This window comes from Haliotis rufescens, unplaced genomic scaffold (assembly GCF_023055435.1).
Source record: "Haliotis rufescens isolate VD_foot unplaced genomic scaffold, xgHalRufe1.0.p SCAF_5, whole genome shotgun sequence".
In the NCBI taxonomy this organism is placed as follows: Eukaryota; Metazoa; Mollusca; class Gastropoda; order Lepetellida; family Haliotidae; genus Haliotis; species Haliotis rufescens.
In genome coordinates this window covers 44,684,307-44,708,569 of record NW_025964223.1, presented here as the reverse complement: position 1 = coordinate 44,708,569, position 24,263 = coordinate 44,684,307, and the positions used below count along the sequence as shown (strand labels likewise).

The window sequence follows — 24,263 nt, the reverse complement described above, 5'->3', positions numbered from 1 at the left end:
TGTACATCATACTGGCTATATAAATGCAATTCTATTTTTCGTGACACTTTAAGTGAACGTGTAAGAATATGATTCTTGCACATTTGTCTTGTGTTTCACTGCCTCGTATAGTCATACTATACTTTTGTCCGGCCTTAGTCGGCGTAGGTCGTGACAGTAGTCAAGACTGGTTGATCACAAACTGTAAGCAAGTTAAGACTCAACTTATTAACTGCACATCACGTAGTGGATGAAAGCCACAGATGGTGCAGTGCATGCAAACAGGATACAGGAAAGGATGAACACAAGATGGACTGGAACTTCCGCCTCACGTTGTGTTTGGCCACGGGGGTATGAACTGAACTGTGATTTTTATTCCGGCCCTTTTGGTCATGATGTATTTATTCCATCCCATTTGGTCGTGATTTTGTAGCTACCCCAGAACATCACAATGTGCACCTAACTCAGTCTCGGGCCATGCTCAGTTGAGTGTAAAATTGTTTTCATAATACATAGTGTAGGCATATTGGAGTGTAGGTGAAATGGTGGCAACAAAGATGTCCCCCCATTCTGAATCTCGCACTGAAGCAACTTTAAGTACATATTTTTGAAAATCAACAAGAGAGGAAAACGATAATGTTAATGTTTGGGGTAATAAAATACAAGATAGGAATGTCTCATTTTACTTCCCCTTTCCTGGAAAGTACAATCCATCTGTGTGAAGATACGGGTTCTAATCTAAATCAGATGTCAGTTGACTCAAAAGTAAAACAAACACATGGTCATGATGTCTTACAATTTTATTTTTGAACATTTTACGTCCTTCCTGCAAAATGTAAATAATGTATTTTGATTATCCAACAAGACTTCCGGCTGTTATCCTGAAAATTAAAGGACCATGATTTTACCATCTTATTCCATAAAATAAAGTCTTCAAATTGGCGATATATGTCGCCCTGAACTATTATAAATTGACAATACATGATATATGAGTCCATGATATTGAAAAGGCAATCTAGGAACTAAATGATTGCATCGCTCCATGATAATAGTGTAGTGTACTTGAGGAACAATCTCAATGAGTGCAATATCAGCATCAAATCATACTTTTTTTCGCAGATGAACTTTGCTAGGCTGTGGCACGGATAATCTGCCCATCTGTAGTTGTAGCCACCGGCTGGCCATATGACCATACAGTCTCCAGTTTCGTCGGGCTCGGTGGGTGCCCAGTTAGTGTATGTCACACGTTCTCCACTCGAGGCCCACTTCCATATTCCCTCTATCTCTACGTCACTGCCACCTATCCACGTCTGCATATTGGCACCAATATCTGCGGATGTAGTAAGAACCAACCATGTAACAAATCTATGGTATTATGTAGAAACAATGGCTTGCACAAACAGAATTGCACTTTAATTAGCAGTCAGTCCCTCACCTAACCAATATGAAGTGTCATAACAACGTAAACTATATAGTGTACATTAATGTATGTGTAGGTTAGTTATTACCGCCAAACACCTTCAGATAGCCAGTTATGAATGCATTTTCTTCAGCAGTCTCAATAGCAGCCAATGCCGATCCACGCATAAGACATTGTTGCTGAAAGACACCAAGATTTCAAAACATTTAACTCAAGTGTAACATTAACGGAGTTGATATCGTGTACATATTCAACATTTGATATTCAATATAAATGAAACTACACAATTATAATACGCTAGTAGCCATCAAAATGTTTCATTCAAGTTTTCCTTCACAACTAACCTGATACCACAATACAACCGTCATTGAAAGATATCACTTTAAAGTCATTGGGGGCGTTCAGCAGTTCGCTTGTTATTGTCACACATTACTTTTGCATACAGAAATATTCCCATTGTTCATAACAAGGTCCATTTAACTGACTAATCACAATGATTTCCCCAGTATAGATGTCGCTTCAACCTGCCTGTATCATAACATGCACCTGCCAATTTCAAACATGTTCACTATTTATTTCAGAGGTAATAATATTTGAAATGTCAAATATTTTTCGTATATCATTATGGAATTGTTTCATAATAATTACGAAGTATTTGGGTGCATTTCGTTCACTTACTGATGAATCGTCATTTGTAACCTTAGGTACAGATAGTCGAATTTTACAAACATCATGTATACAGATGACACGGAAAAGAACTCGATTAGCAGTCCATTACGGCACAGGGTATGAATTTAATTATACTCAGAGATAACCACATGTGGAAAGTTTGCAAATGTTCTTTAGAATGTTCATCTCTATCAATGAAAAAGAAACAAAGCCGCCAGTATGTAGTCATTGTATACATTATTTCACAGATATACACAGGATTTCAAGTAAGAATTGTCTTTCATTTTCGTTTGAAAACTATAAAACGCCTTTCATTTGACAGCTGCTCCTTCACACATTCATTAATTATAGTTTCCAGTATTAACATATATATGTACAATGTTTACAAAAAAAGAGTTCCGTTATTGATACATATATGTTTGTCTTTAAATGTTCTCTCTTAACTGCTTTGAAAGATGAAGTTCACATTTCAATAAACTGTAATCTGTTGGAGTGCATGTGTGGATATTTATATTGTGTATATGCAACTTTTAGGGGTGACATACTGATACTCACAGATGCCTCCACCCATGTCTCCGTGGTACCAACAAACATGTAGCAGGAATTACCGTACCGGATCCATGCATCTGGGCAGCAGTTGCCTGAAAGTCAAGCATATCAAAAATGTATATTGTGACCAATGTCAATCTAAACATTCATTCTCTGATATTACGCTGATATGGCTTAAATGGTGTTGTTCTGCACTGTCATTGTGACAACAATCCTGATAGTTCCCTATCACCATACCACAATTTAGCTTTGTCTTTTCAAATACATGTAGGATGGCCTGATCTGGTTAAAATGTTACCCTCACCCAAAAATGCAAATTGGATACATTCTGAGCATATGGCAATTCGTTCCTTGCATCAGTCTATGAAGCGAAGTTATGTTTTTGCCTTTGCGTGTGTGACTGGTGCCACCAGTAAAGCAGGATGCCCTCACCTTTTTCGCGAACACTTGGTATCATCACAATTTGATAGTGATTCATAGACACATAATAATGATAAGTTCCCTGGGTTTTTTTTAATAATATATTCATTTAAGAATTTGTTCAATAGGCACATACCTATTTCAATTTTTCATCGTGTCTCTAGTTATCTAAGCACCATTCCCTGCAGTTTGTATACCAACTGATTATAACGTTTCTCTTTAAACTATCCCTTAGTCCCAGTCGTCTAAGGCGCCGCGATTTGCTGTACAGAGTTGCGTCCCTTAAGCACGCCAGAAACCTATGATTGTGGGTTCGAATCCCGGTTCGCCCCGATTATGTTTCTAGGTTTGTCAGCACCATATACCAGTGTTCGTGGGTTTTACCGAAGTGGTAAACGTCTGAGACCTGCATCACTTCGGGCATTCCTCCCACATGAAGCTGACACGCCGTAATATGACTGGAATACTGTTAAAAGCGGCGTTAAACCAGACTCACTCACTCACTCACTCTAGTCCTCTAAATCCGATGCCCGTGGATATTCTTGGACTGGATATTTAGCTCGCCAATAATTTGCCGATGGTGAAAGACTTAGACCTTTGATATGTCTATATTTCATAATTATGCGAAGCACATTTTTGCTTACACAGATGTCAACGGGAATTATATGTCCCGTTGATGGAATATTTATGTCTGCATTGTAAATTATTACTTTATCACTGTAAGAAAGTACTATATAAAGATTCCCAAGGACAAATGAAAATATTTACGGTTCCTCTTTTAAATCATTGACGTCTTCGTGATTGTATTTTTTAATGTTCCCCAATCAATAAAATAAAGTCGACAATTGCAACGTGTACTTCATCTTGCGTATACATTACAATTATGAATATAATATTATGAGGTCCCAAGAAGTGGAATGTTACAATCTACTGTTAGTATGAACATGCTTCACAGTTATGATCCGGGGTAGAATAGCAAACTTCAGCTTCTTCAGCAACCCATGCTTGCCGTAAAAGGCGACTATGCTTGTCGTAAAAGGCGACTAACGGGATCGGGTGGTCAAGGCTCGCTGACTTGGTTGATGCATGTCATCGATCCAAATTGCATGGATCGATGATCATGATATTAATCACTGGATTGTCTGGTCCAGACTCGATTATTTACAGACCGCCGCCATATAGCTGGAATATTGCTTAGTGCGGCGTTAAACAACCAACCAACCAACCAAATCACAGTTATTACTGCACGCTTTTCTTTCGTCAATATGAATTCACGTCATTTTTGTAAAATACTCTTTCCAGAAACACTGAACAATCTATAACCTGCTCCTTGCTATATGCCACTAACCGCATGTACATGCACTATGTATTTTACATAACGTATGGCATATACGCTAAGTGAACAGAACATATTCCACATATGCGTGTATACATGTTTTTGTACAAATAAAAAAAGGTAATTATATTCGGAACCTTATTACTTACATGATTCCGATGTACCTTCAATACATTTTGTGTGAAGTAGTAGCAGCAAAATATACAGCAACATCCTCTCACTTCGTCAAACACGACCACCACCAAAAGAATGTCCTTATCTCACTTCAGTATGATGTCATTGTATGCTACACAACAGATGTTTGTATCGGTCAAACCTTTATCGTGTTTTTGACTTATGTTCAAGTTAAAGTAACTATCTGTATGCACGTACTTTAGAGCTACCAAATGTCTAGGTGTTTTTATATTAACACTTTTATTCTTATCCTTCTTACTGAAGTGGTAGGAAGATACATTTGTGCATATAGGTATATATACTCGAGTATGCAGTATACATGTTATTTATTTTCAACAGTAAAGACAAGAAATACTAATAGGGCACGATTGACAAAAAAAATGACTGAAGACAGTTTAATGGATTAAAAGGCAGATGGCATAATTGTTTTTTTCAAATGTTAAGAGCTTACACAGTTTCGGGTCAATACACAAAATGTCAGTCAATACCTGGTGTGACCACCATTAGCATTGATCACTGCCACACACTGTATCACATACAATTGTTTATTCGGATGTATTTATGATTTGCCCACTTCGTATTGTACCACTCACACGTTCGTAGTGGTGTAACACTCTTATGTTAGATTGTTGTAGATTAATGGCCGGACCCCATTCTGTTGGGAGGAGAGTCGGGTACTTTCCCTGCTGTCGTCTGGTCCACACCAAATCGATCAATTGGCTACGCTGACGTACGCTGTCCCATGAGCTCTGGCGCTGAACATAAGGCAAGCCATGAGTGGATATCATTCTCTGCCTGCACTGCAGACCTCCACATCTCCAAACGATGTTAATTACCCCAATCTCAAAGCTGTGAATACATCAGGAGTACAATGTGTACTCTCTCACTATGCCGAGCATTTCATCTGGATGCCCATCCCAGGACCAAGGCCTTATATTCAGTCATTGAATTTGTTGTGACCTCGCACAAAGTGGACAGCGTTTGGAACAAACACCTTACCAATCAGGACATGAATTTTCACGACCGGAAAAGAGCCAGTGTATTCGATAGGACCAGAGTTTTGTGAACTTTTTTTTATTTTGGCCATAGACAGCGGCATTTGAGATTAATATAATTAATAATTATATTAATAATTGAATAATATATCGCGATGTCTATGCGTTGTGGCTATACGAAGTAACGTAGGGCTTTGCAGTAGACACAAAGTGTGTATTAATAATTGAATAATATATCGTGATGTCTATGCTTTGTTGCTATACGAAGTAACGTAGGGCTTTGCAGTAGACACATCACCATCACTCTGTTTACCCACTGTGTGACGCTTGCTAAACTTATCTACGGAAAGAACCTTGTGTTCTGTTAATGTTCTGTTAATGAATGCTGATGAGGACAATTATGTGTAACTGTCAGTCCTTGACTAAGATGACCCTCTCGTGACCAGTCATGGCTTACATTGACCATGACGACACTGAACGACAGTACGTTTAGGTAACTGATTCTTCAATTGCATTTATTGTCCGCATTTCAATACTTTCGATACTTTTGTTATGGGACATTTCTGTTTTTAAGATATTCGATAATCTGTGTATAAAAAGATGAATCGTCGATCGTACTTACTTCTACTACTCATTTATTTACGCGATCCTGATCACACCTTGCTGCTGTGACCGAAAACAGTGAGGAAAATAATCAGAATGATCGCCATCTACGACACATGGATATCAAGTGATACCAAAACACAGATTATTTTGTTTTGTTCAGTTTAGTTTCGCACAATATCATGTTGCAGACTTGAAATAGTATGATATTATACCATACACATATGGCTGAGTGGAACCTGCACCCTAAAAGTGAAAAGGAAATTATCTTACAATGTTGAATGTTACTTGACGCACAACCGCTAGCCATATCCTTAACATTCATGGAATCCACTCTGGTATTATATGTACGACACAGGTCTCCCCAAAACGAAACGATCGCCTCTACTCTGCACCCGGCTGGTGGCAATACCCAAAACAACTTCCATACCTAGCCAACTGTGCTAATTTAACTAAACCTCCTAATTAGCACTTTTATTTTTCGTTTGGGTTGTTACAAATACAGACATCAAAATTTATATTTTTACTTAAGCGCAACAGCGCTAGGTCTACGTCTTCGCACTGTCTGTTTCGGCCATCATAGTGGATATCATACTGGCTACATAATGATATAAACATGTAATTCTATTTTTCGTGACGCTTGAAGTGAACGTGAAAGAATATGATTCTTGCCCTATTTTTCCTGTGTTTCAGTGCTTCGTTTCGTCATACTATACCTTTGTGCGGCCATAGTCGGCGGAGGTCGTGACATACAAGACAGGTTTATCATACACACTCACAAACTGTAAGTAGGTTAAGCTTCAACTTATCAACTGCACATCACGTATAGTGGATCAAAAACACAGATGGTGCAGTGCATGCAAACAGGATACAGGAAAGGACACAGGATGAACACAAGATGGCCTGGAACTCACGCCTCACGTTGTGTTTGGCCACGGGGGTATGAACTGAACTGTGATTTTTATTCCGGCCCTTTTGGTCATGATGTTTTAGCTTCCCCAGAGCCTCATGATGTGCACCTAACTCAGTCTCGGGCTATGCTCAGTTGAGTGTTAAGTTGTTTTCATAATATATAGTGTAGGCATATTGGAGTGTAGGTGAAATGGTGGCAACCAAGATGTCCCCCCATTCTGAATCTCGCACTGATGCAACTTTCACAACAGAGGAAAACGACAATGTTAATGTTTGGGGAAATAATATACAGGACAGAAATGTCTAATTTTACTTCCCCTTTCCTGGAAAGTACAATCCATCTGTGTGAAGATACGTGTTCTAATCTAAATCAGATGTCAGTTGACTCTAAGGTAAAACAAACATATTGCCGTGTCTTACAACTCAATATTCTACATTTTACGTCCTGCCTGCAAAATGTAAATAATGTATTTTGATTATCTAACAAGACTTCCGTCTGAAATCCTGAAAATTAAAGGAATATGATGTTATCATCTTAAACATTGACATAGGTCTTTAACTGGGCGATATATCACTGCAAACACGAATACGTCGTTTTTTTTCGTATATGGTCATTGGACGGAAAAACGACTAAAAATTCATTAAAATTGATTAATTGGTCAGCGTCTAGAAAGTGTCCAGAAAAGGGTCGAGTTTTTCAAGCGTAAAATGGACGGAAAAACGATGCTTTTTGCTCCGCCTTGTACAACTGTTAACGACCAATCAGATGGCGCTGGTCCCCCGACGCACGTGATGTCCAAGGCTTCCTTTCGGAAGCTTTAGGTTTCGTATTTCTGGCATGCCTTGCTCTGGTATCTGTCGCACGCAGTGCAGCGAGATTTGCTGATAAGCTAGTTTTAGGATATGTTACATGTTAATGGAATTCATACACGCGCCAAGAAGTCAAACCAAACAATGTTACTAAGTTTATTGTGGTAACGGCTATGTACAGTTACCCCTATCGGATAATGGGTTGTGTTTCATTTGGTTATAACAATAACTAATTTTTTAATGTGAAGTTTACAAGATATACGACTTGGACGCGAGGTCGGTCACATGACGTTCTTCACGTGACTGTATTCTTGAAAAGGCGTAAACACTGACTACTTCCACATTCCTGGGGAAAACCCTTGGAATTCCCTGGTACGAATTCATACAGAAGCGTGGTTGCAAGCCCATTTAAGGATACCGTCGCTACAACCCATCCCAGAGAGAAAAAAAACACGAAAAAAAATCCAAACGGTCGCAGTGACAATTTACAGAAATCTATGAATTTACCTTAGTATCTATTTGACACATCTTCACAATCACCTTTCAATGATCGGCCAATTGATCAGTGATGCCAAAGGCTTGAAATAGCCACAGGTTAATTAACAACTTCGAAAATATCTCCCGTCACGTTTATCGTGTCGGCCATTTTGACGTATTGTACTTGATGTAAAATGTATTACGACGCTCTGTCATTGTAATTGACTTACTGAGGTAATTCTGTAAATTTCTTCTCATTTAATGAGGATATTGTTTGGAATATATTTCTTGTAAACATACTAAAACATATGTTCCTCGCTTTGGGGGGGGGGGGGGGGGGGGAACTATTTTATTTCGTGGTGGCCCATTAAATCTAGTAGTAAGTCAAGGCACCATGCGTGATCTGTTATTTTATGTGTTTAAATTACGATTTGGGGCGTTAATAAAATACACTGACGCAAGTATATTCTATTCAAATCAATTGGATAATTGAATATGCTTTCTTTTACATATTACATAACATCACTGCACAAAATATGAACAGTTGCAGTAACACACTACGGTAATCGCATTAAACATCATTTTCAACTGTACAGTATTTCAGTATTTCAGTTATATCATGGTGTATCAGACTGATGTGGGATGAAAATCCGAAGTGGTTCAGGTCATCCAATGGGTGTTCGGGAAAAGGTCAGTGTATCCTGCCACACAAGTGGCACCCGTCACAAACACATGCAAGGACAAGTCAATTGTTCACCTGAACAAAGCACGGAAACACACAATAATGCCCGTCCTCAGTTTAACCGAGCATGTAAATTATTTTGTCCGTCAAAAACATGGACGAGTATAAACAATATGTTCATTCACGTAATACATGTCATACATTTGACAAAATGTATCGACTCGGAGCATTATTGTTAATCACAGCGTATGCAGTTGAACTCATCACCCATCCCATTATTGATAGCCCTTCTTGAAGATCTATGAAATCAGAAGCTGCAACACTCTATCTTTTAACTGGCATGTCAGACTTCTATTTCATTACTCAGTTTTATTTGCACGGATTACTATGGAAGGGACATTGCCTCGTTGTCGCATTGTCGCATTGGCGCCTTTACAAAAACAAGCAAAACGTGTCAAAATTAACAAAAGCGCGACAATTAGCCATTTGTCGCATTGTCGCGTGTTCGCATTGTCGCTCTTTGATAATCCTTTTCTTTATTTTACAAAAGGGCGACGATGCCGTAACGCGACATTTTCAAGGTCAAAATATGTCTCGTTGTCGCATTGTCGCCCCATCACAAATGTGTATAAAAGGCGTAAAGTTCAGTTATTGTTACAGTTAGGAAGTTCAACCTGATAAATGTACGTCTTAAAATGAAAACACAAGTCCGTCCGCGAGTCCATAACGTTTTATTGTGAGCTCTTCTCTAAAAGTGCTTAGTGTTCAACTCCCAGTTCCAAACACGTAGTACCCCCTCAATAATCTACATACCTCCAGTGCAGTGGTCTTCTGGAAGATCTTACTCTTGACCGTATTAGACAACTGACGAGTGCACGCTTGACCTGTGACCTCGTTGCAACCCTCGTGATGTGTTTGCCGAAGGGAGAGGTGTAGGAAATGTGTGCTCCAGCCCAGCGCAGAGCTCGCGACACACTGTATACTGATGTATACAGTATATTTCAGTTGATATACTGTATACTGCATGTGATACTTATTAGCGGAAATGTTACAACTTTCAAGATTCAAAATTCAATTTGCATATATTTCATATACATTGTACAACAGACCGCCGGCATATATCACTGGAATACTGCTGAGAGCGGCGTTAAAACAAATTGTTTTCATAATGGAGCGCTGCAGTCATTTAAAATAGAACCGTATACATATGTACATGTAGTACCAACTCACTCTATTTGTTTCGAATATTCAGCAGAAAATATATTATTAACCAGGTCTTTGGGAAAAGATATCAGATTTTTATAAGCAGCCACATAGGGATGATAAAGGACCCCTCGCTGATTAGGTTCTTGTTTACTTAAGAGCAGAGTTGGCAATGTTAGATGATATAACCAAAATCCGGGAGCTCCGGCGGGGGGCAAGCTGGTCTTGTTAGTGTATGGTATGAGCTGTGACGTTGACCCAAGAGAATAATGTAAAACATGAGACCAACTCAAGTCTATAATGATTGGGAAAGTCTAGATTTCCACAGCTCTAGCTTAAAATTAAGAATTGTTCTATGCTCCATTTTAATTGTATTATTTTCATTTTGTAGACATGGATGGACCAACCAGGAAAGAAATTGATGGAATATTAATATCACATGTTACCACTGATCCAGTTAAATTCATCACACAATAATAAATTAGTATTTGACATAACGGCATTTGATTATTAGGGCATGATCATGTACATGTTCACTGTAGTAATGTACACACCAGTCAACTTGATTATAATTTGTATCAAAGTGTAGCGCGGCATCAACGATTACTTTATGATATCCTCACTTGTCATCGATGTATTGACATCGAACAATGGACGGCAATTCGAAATTCTTATGGATAGCTTCAATAGGGACAGCGCCGGTGTCAGTACAATTTTCCTAGTTAAAATAAGTATCTACAAAATATAATCTGAAGCAGACAAGAACAATATTTTTTTATTAATGCTTACTTTCATGGATAGAATTGAGGCAATCTAGGCTTGCCAAATCGTTCTAGACTTGAGCTGGATTCCTTTTAAATTTATTCTGTATGGTCTGGGAGACGAACGGGCGTCAGTATCGCATGGAGAACTGGGACAGCCTTAATCAGTGTAATCGGATATGTTGTGGAGTTTCGGTTTTGGGCTGTTTGCTGAATATATAGAATTGCGAGTTATGTATACTCTGTATTCTTTCGTCATGGTAGCATATATATTTTCTATGTTGCTTTTTGAATTATCCACAAATAATGAGAACTACAATGTAAACCTCTCTCTGGAGATATGCAATAATACTACTGAAGGGCATATCTGAAAAATTGGACTTCTCGACAAATATTTCTTTATTAAATACTACCCGTTACAGGCATTCTGATCATTATATCATACTTTGTACAGTTTAAAAGTCAAATAATGGCAAATTGTGTATCTTTCTACATTTTGAATTAATTATATTTTCTGAAATAAAACCTTAGCATCAGATAGTGATATACACGAATATGATCTATACTATTATAAATGAATTATCAATTTCGTATTATGAATTAGATAAACAGAAATATGATAGTAAAACAAATTATTTTAATCTATTCTTGTGAGTAGGTAACGAGAGATCTAGGCAACGCACTAACGTAGCCATTTATGAAAAATGAAATATTAAAAGTTTCGGGGTTTGAACATGCACATTGAAAGACAGGGAAGAAAGCAACGCAATTATTAAATTATGAATCAAATTATGTTATAAATATAACAGAATATTTAGAAAATATAAGTTAATTTCTCATTGTTGGAAGGTGTTTAATAATTATATAGATTTTGTTTGATTGTTTGTTGTTTAACGCCGCACTCAGCAATATACCAGCTATATGACGGTGGTTCGTAAATAATCCAGTCTGGACCAAACAATTTAGTCATTATCATCAAGAGCACCGATCTACGCATTTGGGATACGATGACATGCATCAACCAAGTCAGCGAGCCAAGTCGCCTTCGTACAAGCATGGGTTGTTTAATGCCTATTCTAACCCGGATCTTCACGGGTATTTTTTTAAATAACAAGGTACAATGAAATTCTGTATATGTCCATAATGAGTGTGTATAAGTAGATGGATAATATGTCCATACACGCCAAGTAAATGGTATATGCATTAATTTAAATGCAAATGATTCAATGATGAGTTCTTTCACAAGTCCATATTTCAAGGCATGTATTTGATATTCATAATAACTCCAAAAAAGTTACACAATGGCAACAAAACAGTACCAGCATCACAGACACCAATAATACATGAGATACATATAATTACTTTAAAGTTCAAAAACATGTATCTAAATAGAAAATTAGAAGGATACACTATTTTTCGTATTTTGTTTTCGTTTGGAGAGAGAAGTTGTGATTGGTGTCTGATGGGTGCAAACAGGTGTTCCCTTCCCCCCAGGCCTTGCGGCAATGCTGTAGCCCAAAATGAAACAAGCCTTGTTCAACAGGTTCAGACTCAAATTTCTATCCCACTTGGGCTCCTTTTAAATTTAAATATAATTTCTCGTGTCGATATGTGTCAGAAGAAATGAAATATTAAAGCACTGGTGAATAGGTTATATGCGCATGTCAGCGTCGATCCTATAATATCCTTTTATGCAAAATACATATATACTGATGAATTAAGGTAGTAATACTACGAAAATATATGTCCAGATGCATACATCAGTATCATCTCGTGATCTTAATTCGTGCTTTGAGCCCTTTTTCTACCGAAGATTCTGGGGTGTTACATCTCACCAGAAAGCCAGGTCCAAATTCAAGTCATAATTTCATGGTCCGTCTTGTATGTTGGAAACCAATATCGCAATATGGCTAAATATTGCTGAACGTGGTATTAACCCGATTACTCACATAATTATTCCATTTTCTACAGTCATCTACGAACACTATATTTAAGGAGGTATATCTGTATCATCCAAATGTCCATACATATATGTCCACATTTATATGTATAAGCAAGTCGTCCTGCACTCTTCCTTAAAAGATAAATGTTAAGCATTTCCTCTATGGATTTATATAATGTAATATCCTTTCAATGTAATGCTGATGCAGTAAACGTACCACATACCTAATGCTAGAATAACATCTAATTTCTGAAATGAATATATTTTACAGAAAAAAACAGTTGTTTAAACATACTTATAAAATAAAAGAACAAGGAGCCAAGAGCCAAATATTGGAATGTGTTGGACATATTTGTTTCGGGGTCTTATGACAGACAAACCTGATGCCTTTAAGTATAAAGATAAGTAAGTATAGATGTTGTACATATTCAAATATGTTCGTGATTAACCCATCCTTGAAAAATATTGAAAGATGAGTGGTAACTATTTATGCCATTATTTCAAATTAGAATGAGAGCACATCAGGAAAGCATGGTACTTTAATATACGTATCTTGTTAACCCAATATTCTTTTTTAAGTAAGAGCAGCATGTATATCGAGAGTATAGGTTTGGTGCGTGACTTATCACACAGTACTTTCAGAAAGTGTGCATATTCTGTTTATCGGCAATAAATAACATAAGACGATTCATACGGGTAAATACGATTTACTTCAGAACTAGTATAGATTATTTAAGGTTAGGGGGAAATGTATGTAATTAACAGAACTTTGGCCGGGCTTGAAGGATTTGGGTCCTGGCTTCGGCTTTGTGTTGGACGTGTAGACGGCATTTCCAGGTTTGACGTATCAATGACAAAAATGATGTCAGATGCAATTCTCTGCCTTTTCGGGTGAGCAATTAACTTGCCTTTGGATGTGTTTGTGGCGGGTGCCACTAGTGGATCGGAATGAGCTCGCGTTTTTGCGAGCATCCAATGTCATCATTCATTATGATGAATCATGAAACATGCTCCTGATGTTGTCGCAATGGTGCAGTTGGCGCTACTTTTGGCAAGGGTTTCTCATGATAATGGAAATGCTTATGTCGCTTTTGTTGACCGATAAACATGAAAAGATATAATGTTAGTGTATATGGTCATGTAATTAAGAAACAAACGACGAGGGGGAGTTGTTTAGTGTACGATAAACAACGACCGAGACTCGTTTATTTCTATATGAGATATCAACATTACGTACAGCCTCTTTTAGGGTGTTAAATTAGGAAAAAATACAGTAAAGTACGGTTATAACGAACTCAAAGGGACTACTAATTTTAGTTCGTTATAACCGTAGTTCGTTATAAGCATATATACAGTATAACAACAGCAAATAGTCGGGACCCAAAAGTAAGTTCGTTATATCCGTCAGTTCGTTTTAAGCGTGTTCGTTATAACCGTAGTTTACTGTACACGCTTTACAATATTTACCCGTACTTAAATAATGATGATTCCTTTAATAGAATCCGACAGCGGCCATGCTAGATAAATCCATTTTAGGATTTGAGTTTGGTCCCGCATATTCTCACAATTTTCTCGTCAATCATCGGTACCTTTTCTCCCAATACCGATTGTCATATCACTCTCACTTTCGGATTCTCCAGCAACATTTATTGGGAACAACTAACTAGACACATACCTCTCAAAAATAAGGTCAAATTTACAAATTTTACTTTTCAAGTTGCGAGTGCATGTTCGAATCTCAATAAATGACGTCATGATAGAACAATGTTTTATCGTGAAATAAATATCGCTTCCTTCTTTGTTCTTTGTGATTTATCGCGTAGCTATCTTATATCATCAAATGCCAATTTCTAATTGCTTTATCATGACGTATCCGTGTCATGTAGCAATAACATACACAAATATCGTTGACTTCGACGTTGAATTGTGTCATGAAATATGATTATCCTCTTGTGTGCAATATTTCTGGTTGATAAATCTAACATATTCTTACTTTAAGAATAGCGACTATACATTATTATATATCCCTTATCAGGTCTCTATAACATTTGCAAAATGATACAAATATAAAAATACAACTGCACCTAAATGTAATGTTTTAATATCCTTAAGTTGCTGAGTGCAGCATTTAACAACAAACAAACAAAACATAATATCTTTAAGAATTATGTTAACAATTCCGATGCTAAAAATAATCTCACAATCTCCATACCTCTTTCTCTCTATGAAAACATAATAACTTTTTTTTTAATAATCTGAAGGAATAATAATGGCAATACTATCATAATTATCATCATTATTTATGTTACTTGTCCTCAAGTGAAGTAGTCCTCCACACTATACATTCAGTGAAGAAGCCCATGAATATATGAACTATGTAACATACATTCATGGAAATTAGATGAACAGCTGAAGTTAGCAAATGATATTATTCGATCGAACGTCTATCAGCCTTCTATTCTATTCATGGAGAACATTTCACGTGGGACCAACAGAGGGAATTATGACTATCGGCTTGCTAATTATTTTTTATATTCATGCCAGCTCAAACGATCTATTGGCTTGATTTATTGTTATGGTATCCACAAAATAAGTAGGATCCGATTTTTTCCGTTTTTGTTGAAATAATACTAAATAATATTTGCTGTTTACATATCAAAGTTTGCCAAATTGTTACAAAATGTTTGCCCACAGCAAGGCTACGTATCCCCAACATATTGTGCTAGGCACAGTATCACTGGACTGAGGGAGGGCGGTATTCCTCCTTGTGGGTCACCTGCTTGGCAATATGGGACGGGAAAACTGCAGGGGGTGAGGGCAGTTAAGTTGATGGTACAGACAGATAAGAGAGATCATTTTACAAATGTGAAACCTCAGTCCACAAAGGAAGAGGCGAAAGCTGAAACTTGGTGAGGTTTACAGAACAAAGGCAGTTATTTCTAGTTTCTTACTGACTCTCGAAGATACATTTAATAAAACAATTAATGCGTGTGTGTGTGTGTGTGTGTGTGTGTGTGTGTGTGTGTGTGTGTGTGTGTGTGTGTGTGTGTGTGTGTGTGTGTGTGTGAGGTAGAAGAAGAATTGTACACCATAAAAATGGCTACGTATGTAGTTGGGGTAGATATGTTGGATGCCCGGCCAGTATGACCTTTGAGTCACTACAGTTTCAGTCATTAAAATGCGTAAAACAGTATTTGAGTGAAAGAAAACACTATAAGTGAGTGAAACAAAAGACCTCAGTACAGGCACACCAAGTCCCCCAACCCCAAGTCTGCATGTATCAATACTCATACCTGCCACATCCTCAACCACTTAACTTACTCACACAATCATCTGACAACATGTTCGCCAACCCTCGTATCACAACGCATGCACGCACGCGCACACACACACACACACACACACACACACGCACGCACGCACGCACGCACGCACGCACGCACGCACGCACGCACGCACGCACACACACGCACACACACACACACACACACACACACACACACACACACACACATCACATTCTTCTTTCCCCACCATTATGTCTACGTCAGCCATCATGGATCCATGCGCATGCTTTCATACATAATCCATCCTCCCACCATTCCCCAACATCCATCGAACTATAACTATATCCGCCCTCATGTATCGGTATTCGTGCTTTCATACATACATACACCCCCCCTACCATTCCCCTACATCCATCGCAGTATAACTATGACTATAACCGCCTTCGTGCATCCGCACTTATGTTCACATTGCATTGCATATGCATCGAATTACACGTTTAAAATATCGTAAATATTTTACAACATGTACATATTATATATCAGCAAACAGAGATTATTATAACGCAATAGATTTCATCCGTCAAAACATCACAGAAAGAGCGGCAGCCTGGAATTTTACAATGGCATCTGAATGCACTAAGCTGGTCAGGAGGTGAGAGTTGCGGAAGATTACGGTAAACTTCAGTTACAGATCTCCATTACGAATATCTAAAGTATGAATAAAGATCACAGCTTGCTATGACGTGTACTTCATGCCTGCAGAATTAGCAATGTCCTTAGCTCTAAATTGTATGTTTAAATGTTTATGTAGACAAAGAACCAAATGTATATAGGCATGACCATATTATATTCTACGCAAATATCACCACATTTAAAAACAAAGCTAGATTGAGTCTTTGAAGGGCATTAAGAACTGATACACACAAGGAAAAATATTTATGGATGTCAACGGAGGAACACTGCGTTTCGGAATATATACTTTCTCCTTCATCAGGTGCATATTATTAAATGCTATGAGGCAGAGAACATATATTTGTACCTGTAAGAACAACAAAAGTAAAAAGATAGCAAAGAAGGGAACGCAACAAGGGAAGCCAACAGATAACTGGCATGGCGCTGATTACCCCGCCTCCCGTTTGCCCATTGTCCATTTCCCATTATAAATCATTCATAAGTTAAGTTTTGGCTTTAATTTGTCCATTGATAATCAACCATCAACGTCTATTATCTCCACCCTAAAAATATGTAGTTTACTGAGAAAGTGGTATCCAAATATAATGTGTGTTACTGTTGACCACTTTCTTAAAGGCATTGTTGGTTCAAAGCTTTCGGTCATAGAAGCCGTGCCATTTTTCTCTTGTCAGAGGAGTAAACAAAGTATACGCCATCTGGACTAACATTTTTGGTTCGGTGGCTGAGTTAGATCGCCAACTTTGTGTTCTGGCGATTGGGTGCCTCACTCACAGTGTGGGTTCAAATCCCGGACGGGACTCAACCCAAGAAAGTACGAGAATCTGTACTTTACTCAGAAAGTGTTATCCCAATTATTTGTTGTCAAGAAAACACAATAAATGTATATTCGGCTTTGGATCGGTAATGATATCACAGACATATACGGATATTGATGATGACTTGGAGGAGCTTCGTAACGCACGTCTTCTCAATTCAGGGATTGGTAAATCCAAATATGTGTGTGCGCTTGCGTGCGTGCGTACGTGCGTGCGTAAATGTGGGCCTGTTGGATGTTACATAAAACATTCATCTTGAGCGGGATGGTAGTTCGAGTTGGATTAGCATGCTAACTATATGATCTTCTTTAGGCAGAGAATGCCGCGCATGAATGAATTGATGAAATTCCTAGGTACATGGGGCCTTTTCGTCCCCAGGAATACCCACAGTGGATACTTCAATGGGGATAGGGTGTACACAATGTGCTACCTAGTAGATTGTGTGCCATCAGACCGGACAACGTTGGTCTTTGACTGATTGTGGCGTAAAACACACTTATTCATTTACTTATATCGGAAATTGAATTTTCATCTTAATTGTTATTGTTGAACATGTAATATATTTTTAAAGAAATAAAACAGTGACATAATAACTACAACTTTATGTGAGCGGGAGTGGGCGGGGGGGGGGGGGGGGGGGGGGGGGAGATTGGGGGGATAGATGATAGATTTAGCAACAAGTAAGGTCATCTTGAATGGAGGGTATTCGCAGATGGATTAGCATATGAACTATGATTCTCTTTAGGCAGAAAATGAGGATCCACGATGTTCGACCTGGTAGAAGTGTGTTATTAAACCTCACAGCATTGGTTTTTTGACTGACTGTAGCGTCAAAACAAACTCATTCATTTACTTGAACTGAATGTTCATCTTAATTGTTATGGATAGTCACGGAGCCATGATCCAGAGAACAGGGTGTCATTAGATAGAAATAAACTAAGTAATAATAGGATTACCAGAAAAACGAGGTTTTACACACAAGCCAATAAACTTCGCTCATTAACACCAGAGTAAGTCAGTACAAGATTGAAAACTGCCCCATAATTATGTATGACATGCGTGTCGGGTATTGCTACATATATATGTGAAAACAAAGTTTTTAAAATGAAGAGCAAAACTGATGAAAGTTAACAATAAACGTGTATACGTGTTATATCGTCACTGCAAAAATAATGATTGTTTGTCTTTAGTATTAACATTCAAATACGTTATATCTGTATTAGCGATATTGTCTTTGTTCCACCGGTGAGTCAGCGTTAGCCGTACTATCTCGTAGTATAATTGTATTTCTGAAGACATCACGATACAGTTTTTACAATGCATCACGTCTGCACTAGCGCATGATAACAGCCTTGTGTTTGGGTGTTTCAGTGGTTTAAATCGCTGCTCTTGATATTGTTGATTAAACTTTGATACTATGAACAATATAATGTTATGTGAGAGGTTGACTTTAGAACGGTAACATACTAATAATATATAGGATGATATAAACAGAACAATGAGAAGTTCGTCCAGATTAGTGTATAGGCAACATTTAATAATTAAAATAATTACATTCAACAACTAAGTCCATTTTCCTGACTTATAAGTAAATGCAAGAGCAATCGGCCGGAATACAATGTATAGTTCTTGTCCACTTCCATATGACTATATAGCATACAATAAGCTATCGGGTCCCGTTTAGATCGGTTTCGGTGGCAGCATAGATAGCCATAGAATAGTTTCATCTTGGAATCTCCCATATCACTGGGGATCCTCTTCAATTTAAATGGAGTTACTTGTTACGATTCCGAACCTTCACGTGACTGTGTTTATGAACCATTGTCAAATAGTGATGACATTAAATCTAGGAAACAATACGCGAAATCGCGCATGCACAGAACGGAAAATTTGGTCAAGGCATTAAGTAATCCGCATGCGCAGAACGATTGATTTCAGTACTTCTGCTAAGCGCTTCGAGTGCAGCGTCAAACGCGGGCCTGTAATCTAACACGCGGGGACTGACCAATGAAATCTGAGAAGTAGAAATACCGGTAGACGCTGTTGCTTGATTGACAATGTCAATCAAGAAAGGGAGGAGCTTAACGCTATCGTTCTCTCCCAGTAAATTCCGATGTCAAATAACGACGTTATTTGGACGGAAAAACGATGGTTTGAAAACGTCCAAATAACGTCGTTTTTCCGTCCAATGACCATATACGGAAAAAAACGACGTTTTCGTGTTTGCAGTGAGGGTAGATGCAGAGAGATGGGTAAGATAAAGAATGAGAAGATAGATGTATATATGTAACCGGGAACAATTGGAATTTATCAATACATGATATATGAATCAATGAAACTGAAAAGGCAATCAAGGAACTAAATGATTGTATCGCTCCATAATAATAGTATAGTGTACTTGAGGAACAATCTCAATGAGGGCAATATCAGCATCAAATCATTCTTTTTTTCGCAGATGAACATTTGTAGGCTGTGACAAGAGATATCACCCCATTTGTAGTTGAAGCCATTCAATGGCCATATGATCATACAGTCTCCATCTCCGTTGGGATCGTTTCTTCCTCAGTTAGTGTATGTCACACGTTCTCCAGTCGGGGCCCACTTCCATATTCCCTCTATCTCTATGTCACTGCCACCTATCCACGTCTTCATATAAGCATCAATATCTGCGGATGTAGTAAGAACCAACCATGTAACAAATCTATAGTATTATTAGAAACATTCGATTACAACAGTTTGCACAAACAGAATTAATTTAATAAGCTGTCCGTCCCTCACCTAACAAATATGAAGTGTCATAACAACGTAAACAAAATAGTGTACATTAATGTAGGTGTACGTTAATTATTACCGGCAAACACCTTCAGATAGCTAGTTATAAATGCACTTTCTTCGGCAGTCTCGATGGCAGTTAATGCCGATCCACGCATAGGGTATTGTTGCTGAAAGACACCAAGATCTAAAAACATTTAACTCAAGCGTAGCGTTAAAGGTTGATATCGTGTACATATACAACATTTGATTTTCAATATATATAAAACTACACAATTATGATATACTACAGCTAGTAGCCATCAAAATGTGTCATTCAAGTTTTCCTTTACAACTAGCCTGATACCACAATGCAACCCTCATTGTAAGCTATCACTTTAAAGTCATTGGGGTCGTTCAGTAGTGCACTTGTTATTGTCACACATTACTATTCCATACACAAATGTTCCCATCATTCATAACAAGGTCCATTTAGCTGACTCATCACAATGATTTCCCCAGTATTGATGTCGCTTCAACCTGCCTGTATCATAACATGTACATGTACCTGCCTATTTCAAACATGTTCACTATTTATTGCAGAGGTAATGATATTTGAAATGTCATTTGGATATTCTTCGTATATCATTATGGAATTGTTTCATAATAATTACGAGGTATTATTAGGTGCATTTCGTTCACTTACTGATGAATCGTAACTTGTAACCTCAGGTACAGATAGTCGAATTTTACAAACAGCATATACACATATGACACGGAAAATAACTCGATAAGCAGTCCATTACGGCACAGAGTATGAATTTATACTCAGAGATAACCATATGTGGACAGTTTGAAAAGGTTCTTTAGAATGTTCATCTCTGTCAATGAAATAAAAGAAACAAAGCCGCCAGAATGGAGTCATTGTATACATTCTTTCTCAGATATTCACAGGATTTCAACTAGGAATTGTCTTTGTCTTTCGTTTCAAAACTGTAAAACACCTTTCATTTGACAGCTGCTCCTTCCCATATTCATAAATAATAGTTTCCAGTATTAAAATATATGTATACAGTATTTACAAAAAACAGAGTTTCGTTATGGATATATATATGTTTGTCTTTAAATGTTCTCTGTTAGTTGCTTTAAAAAGATGTAGTTCTTATTTAAATAAATTGTAATCTGTTTGAGTGCATGTATGTATATTTATATTGTGTATATGCAACTTTTAGGGGTGACATACATATACTTACAGATGCCTCCATCCATGTCTCCGTGGTACCAATAAACATGTAGCAGGAATTACCGTACCGCATCCATTCATCTGGACAGCAGTTGCCTGAAAGTCAAGCATATCAAAAATGTATATAGTGACAAATGTCAATCTAACATTCATTCTCTCTTTGTAGTCACGTGTCCAGCAGTATGAAACTGTGTTTTCGTTCCCACTTTTCCATGTGTACCTACAGCCTATTCTAAAATATACACACCCTCTCAACAATAGTAAGTTTGCACGGGTCTTATTGTTTAATTATTTAATATTTTGATACTATGTAATTTTATTTAGTGTTAATTGTGCGTATCAAATCAAATCATTTCTCAGATATAGATATTACGCTGGTATGGCTTAAATGGTGTTGTTTTGCACTGTCATTGTGACAACAATCCTGATTGTTCCCTGTCACTATACCACAATTTAGCTTAGTCTTTCCAAATACATGTAGGATGGCCTGATCTGGTTAAAATGTTTCCCTAACCCCAAACATGCAAATTGGATACATTCTGAGCATGTGTCAATTCGCTCCTTGCATCAGCCTATGAAGCGAAGTTATGTTTTTTTTCCTTTGCATGTGTTTGTGACTGGTGCCATCATTAAAACAGGATGCCCTCACCTTTTTGTGAACACTTGGTATCATCACAATTTGATAGTGATTCATAAACACACAATAATTATAAGTTCCATGAGTTATTTTGAATAATATATTTATTTAAGAATTTGTTCAGTAGGAACATCCGTGTCTCTAGTTATCTAAGCACCCTTCCCTGCAGTTTGTATACCGACTGATTATAACGTTTCACTATAAAATATCCCTTAGTCCTCTAAATCCGATGCCCGAGGATAATCTGGGACTGGATATAAAGTTCGCCAATAATTTACCGATGGCAAAAGACTTAGACCTTTGATATGTTTATATTTCATTATTATGCAAAGAAACGTTTTGATTATACAGATGTCAACGGGAATTACATGTCCTGTAGGTGATTTGCCTTTGCCAGAAAGACCACCCGTCTTATTCTAACATTACTGATGAATATTTGTGGCAATTAATTAAATAGAGTCGGCAACGTGTACTTCATCTTGCGTATACATTACAATATATGAGCTCCAATGAAGTGGAATGTTACAATCTATTGTTAGTATGAACATGCTTCTCAGTTATTACTGCACGCTTTTCTTTCGTCAATATGCATTCATGTCATTTCAAATTTTATGGGTTAATTCTAAGTGTGTAAAATACTCTTTCCAGAAACAATGAACATTTATTACCTGCTCCTTTCTATATGCCACAAACCGCATGTACATGCACTATGTATTTGACATAACGTATGGCATGTACGCTAACGGAACAGAACATATTCCACATATGCTTGTATACATGTATATGTACAAATGTATAAATGGTTATCATGTTCAGAACCTTATAAATGACATTTCTCAGCCAACTTTCAATATAGTCTGTGTGAAGTAGTAGTAGGAAAATACACAGCAACATCCTGTCACTTCGTCAAACACGACCACCAACAAAATAATGTCCTTATGTCACTTCAGTATGATGTTATTGTATGCTACAGAACAGATGTTTGTATCGGTCAAACCTATCGTGTTCTTTTTCTTATGTTCAAGCTAATGTAGCTATCTATACAACTAATATGTAGGTGTTTTATTGATAAAACTTTTTTTATTCTATTCCTGCTTATTGAAGCCATTATAGACACACGCTTCTGAGTCTAATAATAGTTACCTATTGTATTACTTTTTATTGCGTGAATAATTACGATAAGCATATTAATTACAACAATAATAGCAACAACACCTAAAATTTCAGTTTGTATGCCAGATAAAATCACTACAATTCCAGTTGGTCCCAAATCTTGGAAGTCGTCCCTTGTCCACCAAATCCCTGTCTCAAAGATTAACTATAATCCTTAATACAATCAAGGAAGGGCTGTCGTATATTCACACAAAGTATCCGAGACGTGGAAATAATACCATGTGTATTCTGAACACCTCAAAGGATTTGCTTGGTTTAATTGCAAAGAGCCAAGTTCAATTCTGTCAAAACATTTGACTTTTCCAATTTATTCACAACTATCCAACATGACAAAATTCATTCCTTGATCCATGAGGAGTTTTGTAGCTAAACCTGGTGAACATAGATATAGTTGCACCTTCATATTCAGAGGTTCAGGTCAAATCGTCAAAAAGTGAAGTTAATGTCATTTGACGTTAAAAGAGAAAATAGTTTGTAATTTAACACGTTCAGAATACATAGACTGTATAGAAAACGTAAGAGTTATAAACATAGATTGAGCAAACCAAGAGTTAAATAAATACACAGTTATGTGGTTTGTATTGTTTATGTACACGCATCCGGTAGACCGAAAAAAACAGATTTCATGCTATGTAAATGACTAATTGTTCTGTTTTACAACGACGGATGGCTGAACACTTCTGTGCTTAACCATGACGGACTTTTCGTTGATGGAGGTGATTGTTTATTACT

General features: G+C 37.4%; 1 protein-coding gene across 1 annotated transcript; it reads right to left on the bottom strand.

Annotated features, from left to right (window-relative positions):
- Positions 1-764: 764 nt before the first annotated feature.
- On the bottom strand, positions 765-4,642 carry LOC125373345 (perlucin-like). The gene is made up of 5 exons (XM_048384361.1): positions 4,523-4,642; positions 2,624-2,709; positions 1,488-1,578; positions 1,087-1,309; positions 765-860 (listed from the first exon to the last, which is right to left on the bottom strand). Exons 1-5 carry the CDS (start codon positions 4,584-4,586, stop codon positions 833-835), a joined length of 492 nt encoding a protein of 163 aa, XP_048240318.1. The 5' UTR covers positions 4,587-4,642; the 3' UTR covers positions 765-832.
- Between the last annotated feature and the right edge of the window lie 19,621 nt (positions 4,643-24,263).

Excerpts from the sequence above, each read along its gene's own strand:
- LOC125373345 (XM_048384361.1), bottom strand. The coding sequence starts at position 4,586 with ATGTTGCTGTATATTTTGCTGCTACTACTTCACACAAAATGTATTGAA. Across the intron at positions 1,579-2,623 it reads AGACATGGGTGGAGGCATCT|CAACAATGTCTTATGCGTGG; the intron begins GTGAGTATCAGT and ends GGTGTCTTTCAG. Across the intron at positions 861-1,086 it reads AAGTTCATCTGCGAAAAAAA|GATAACAGCCGGAAGTCTTG; the intron begins GTATGATTTGAT and ends TTTAATTTTCAG.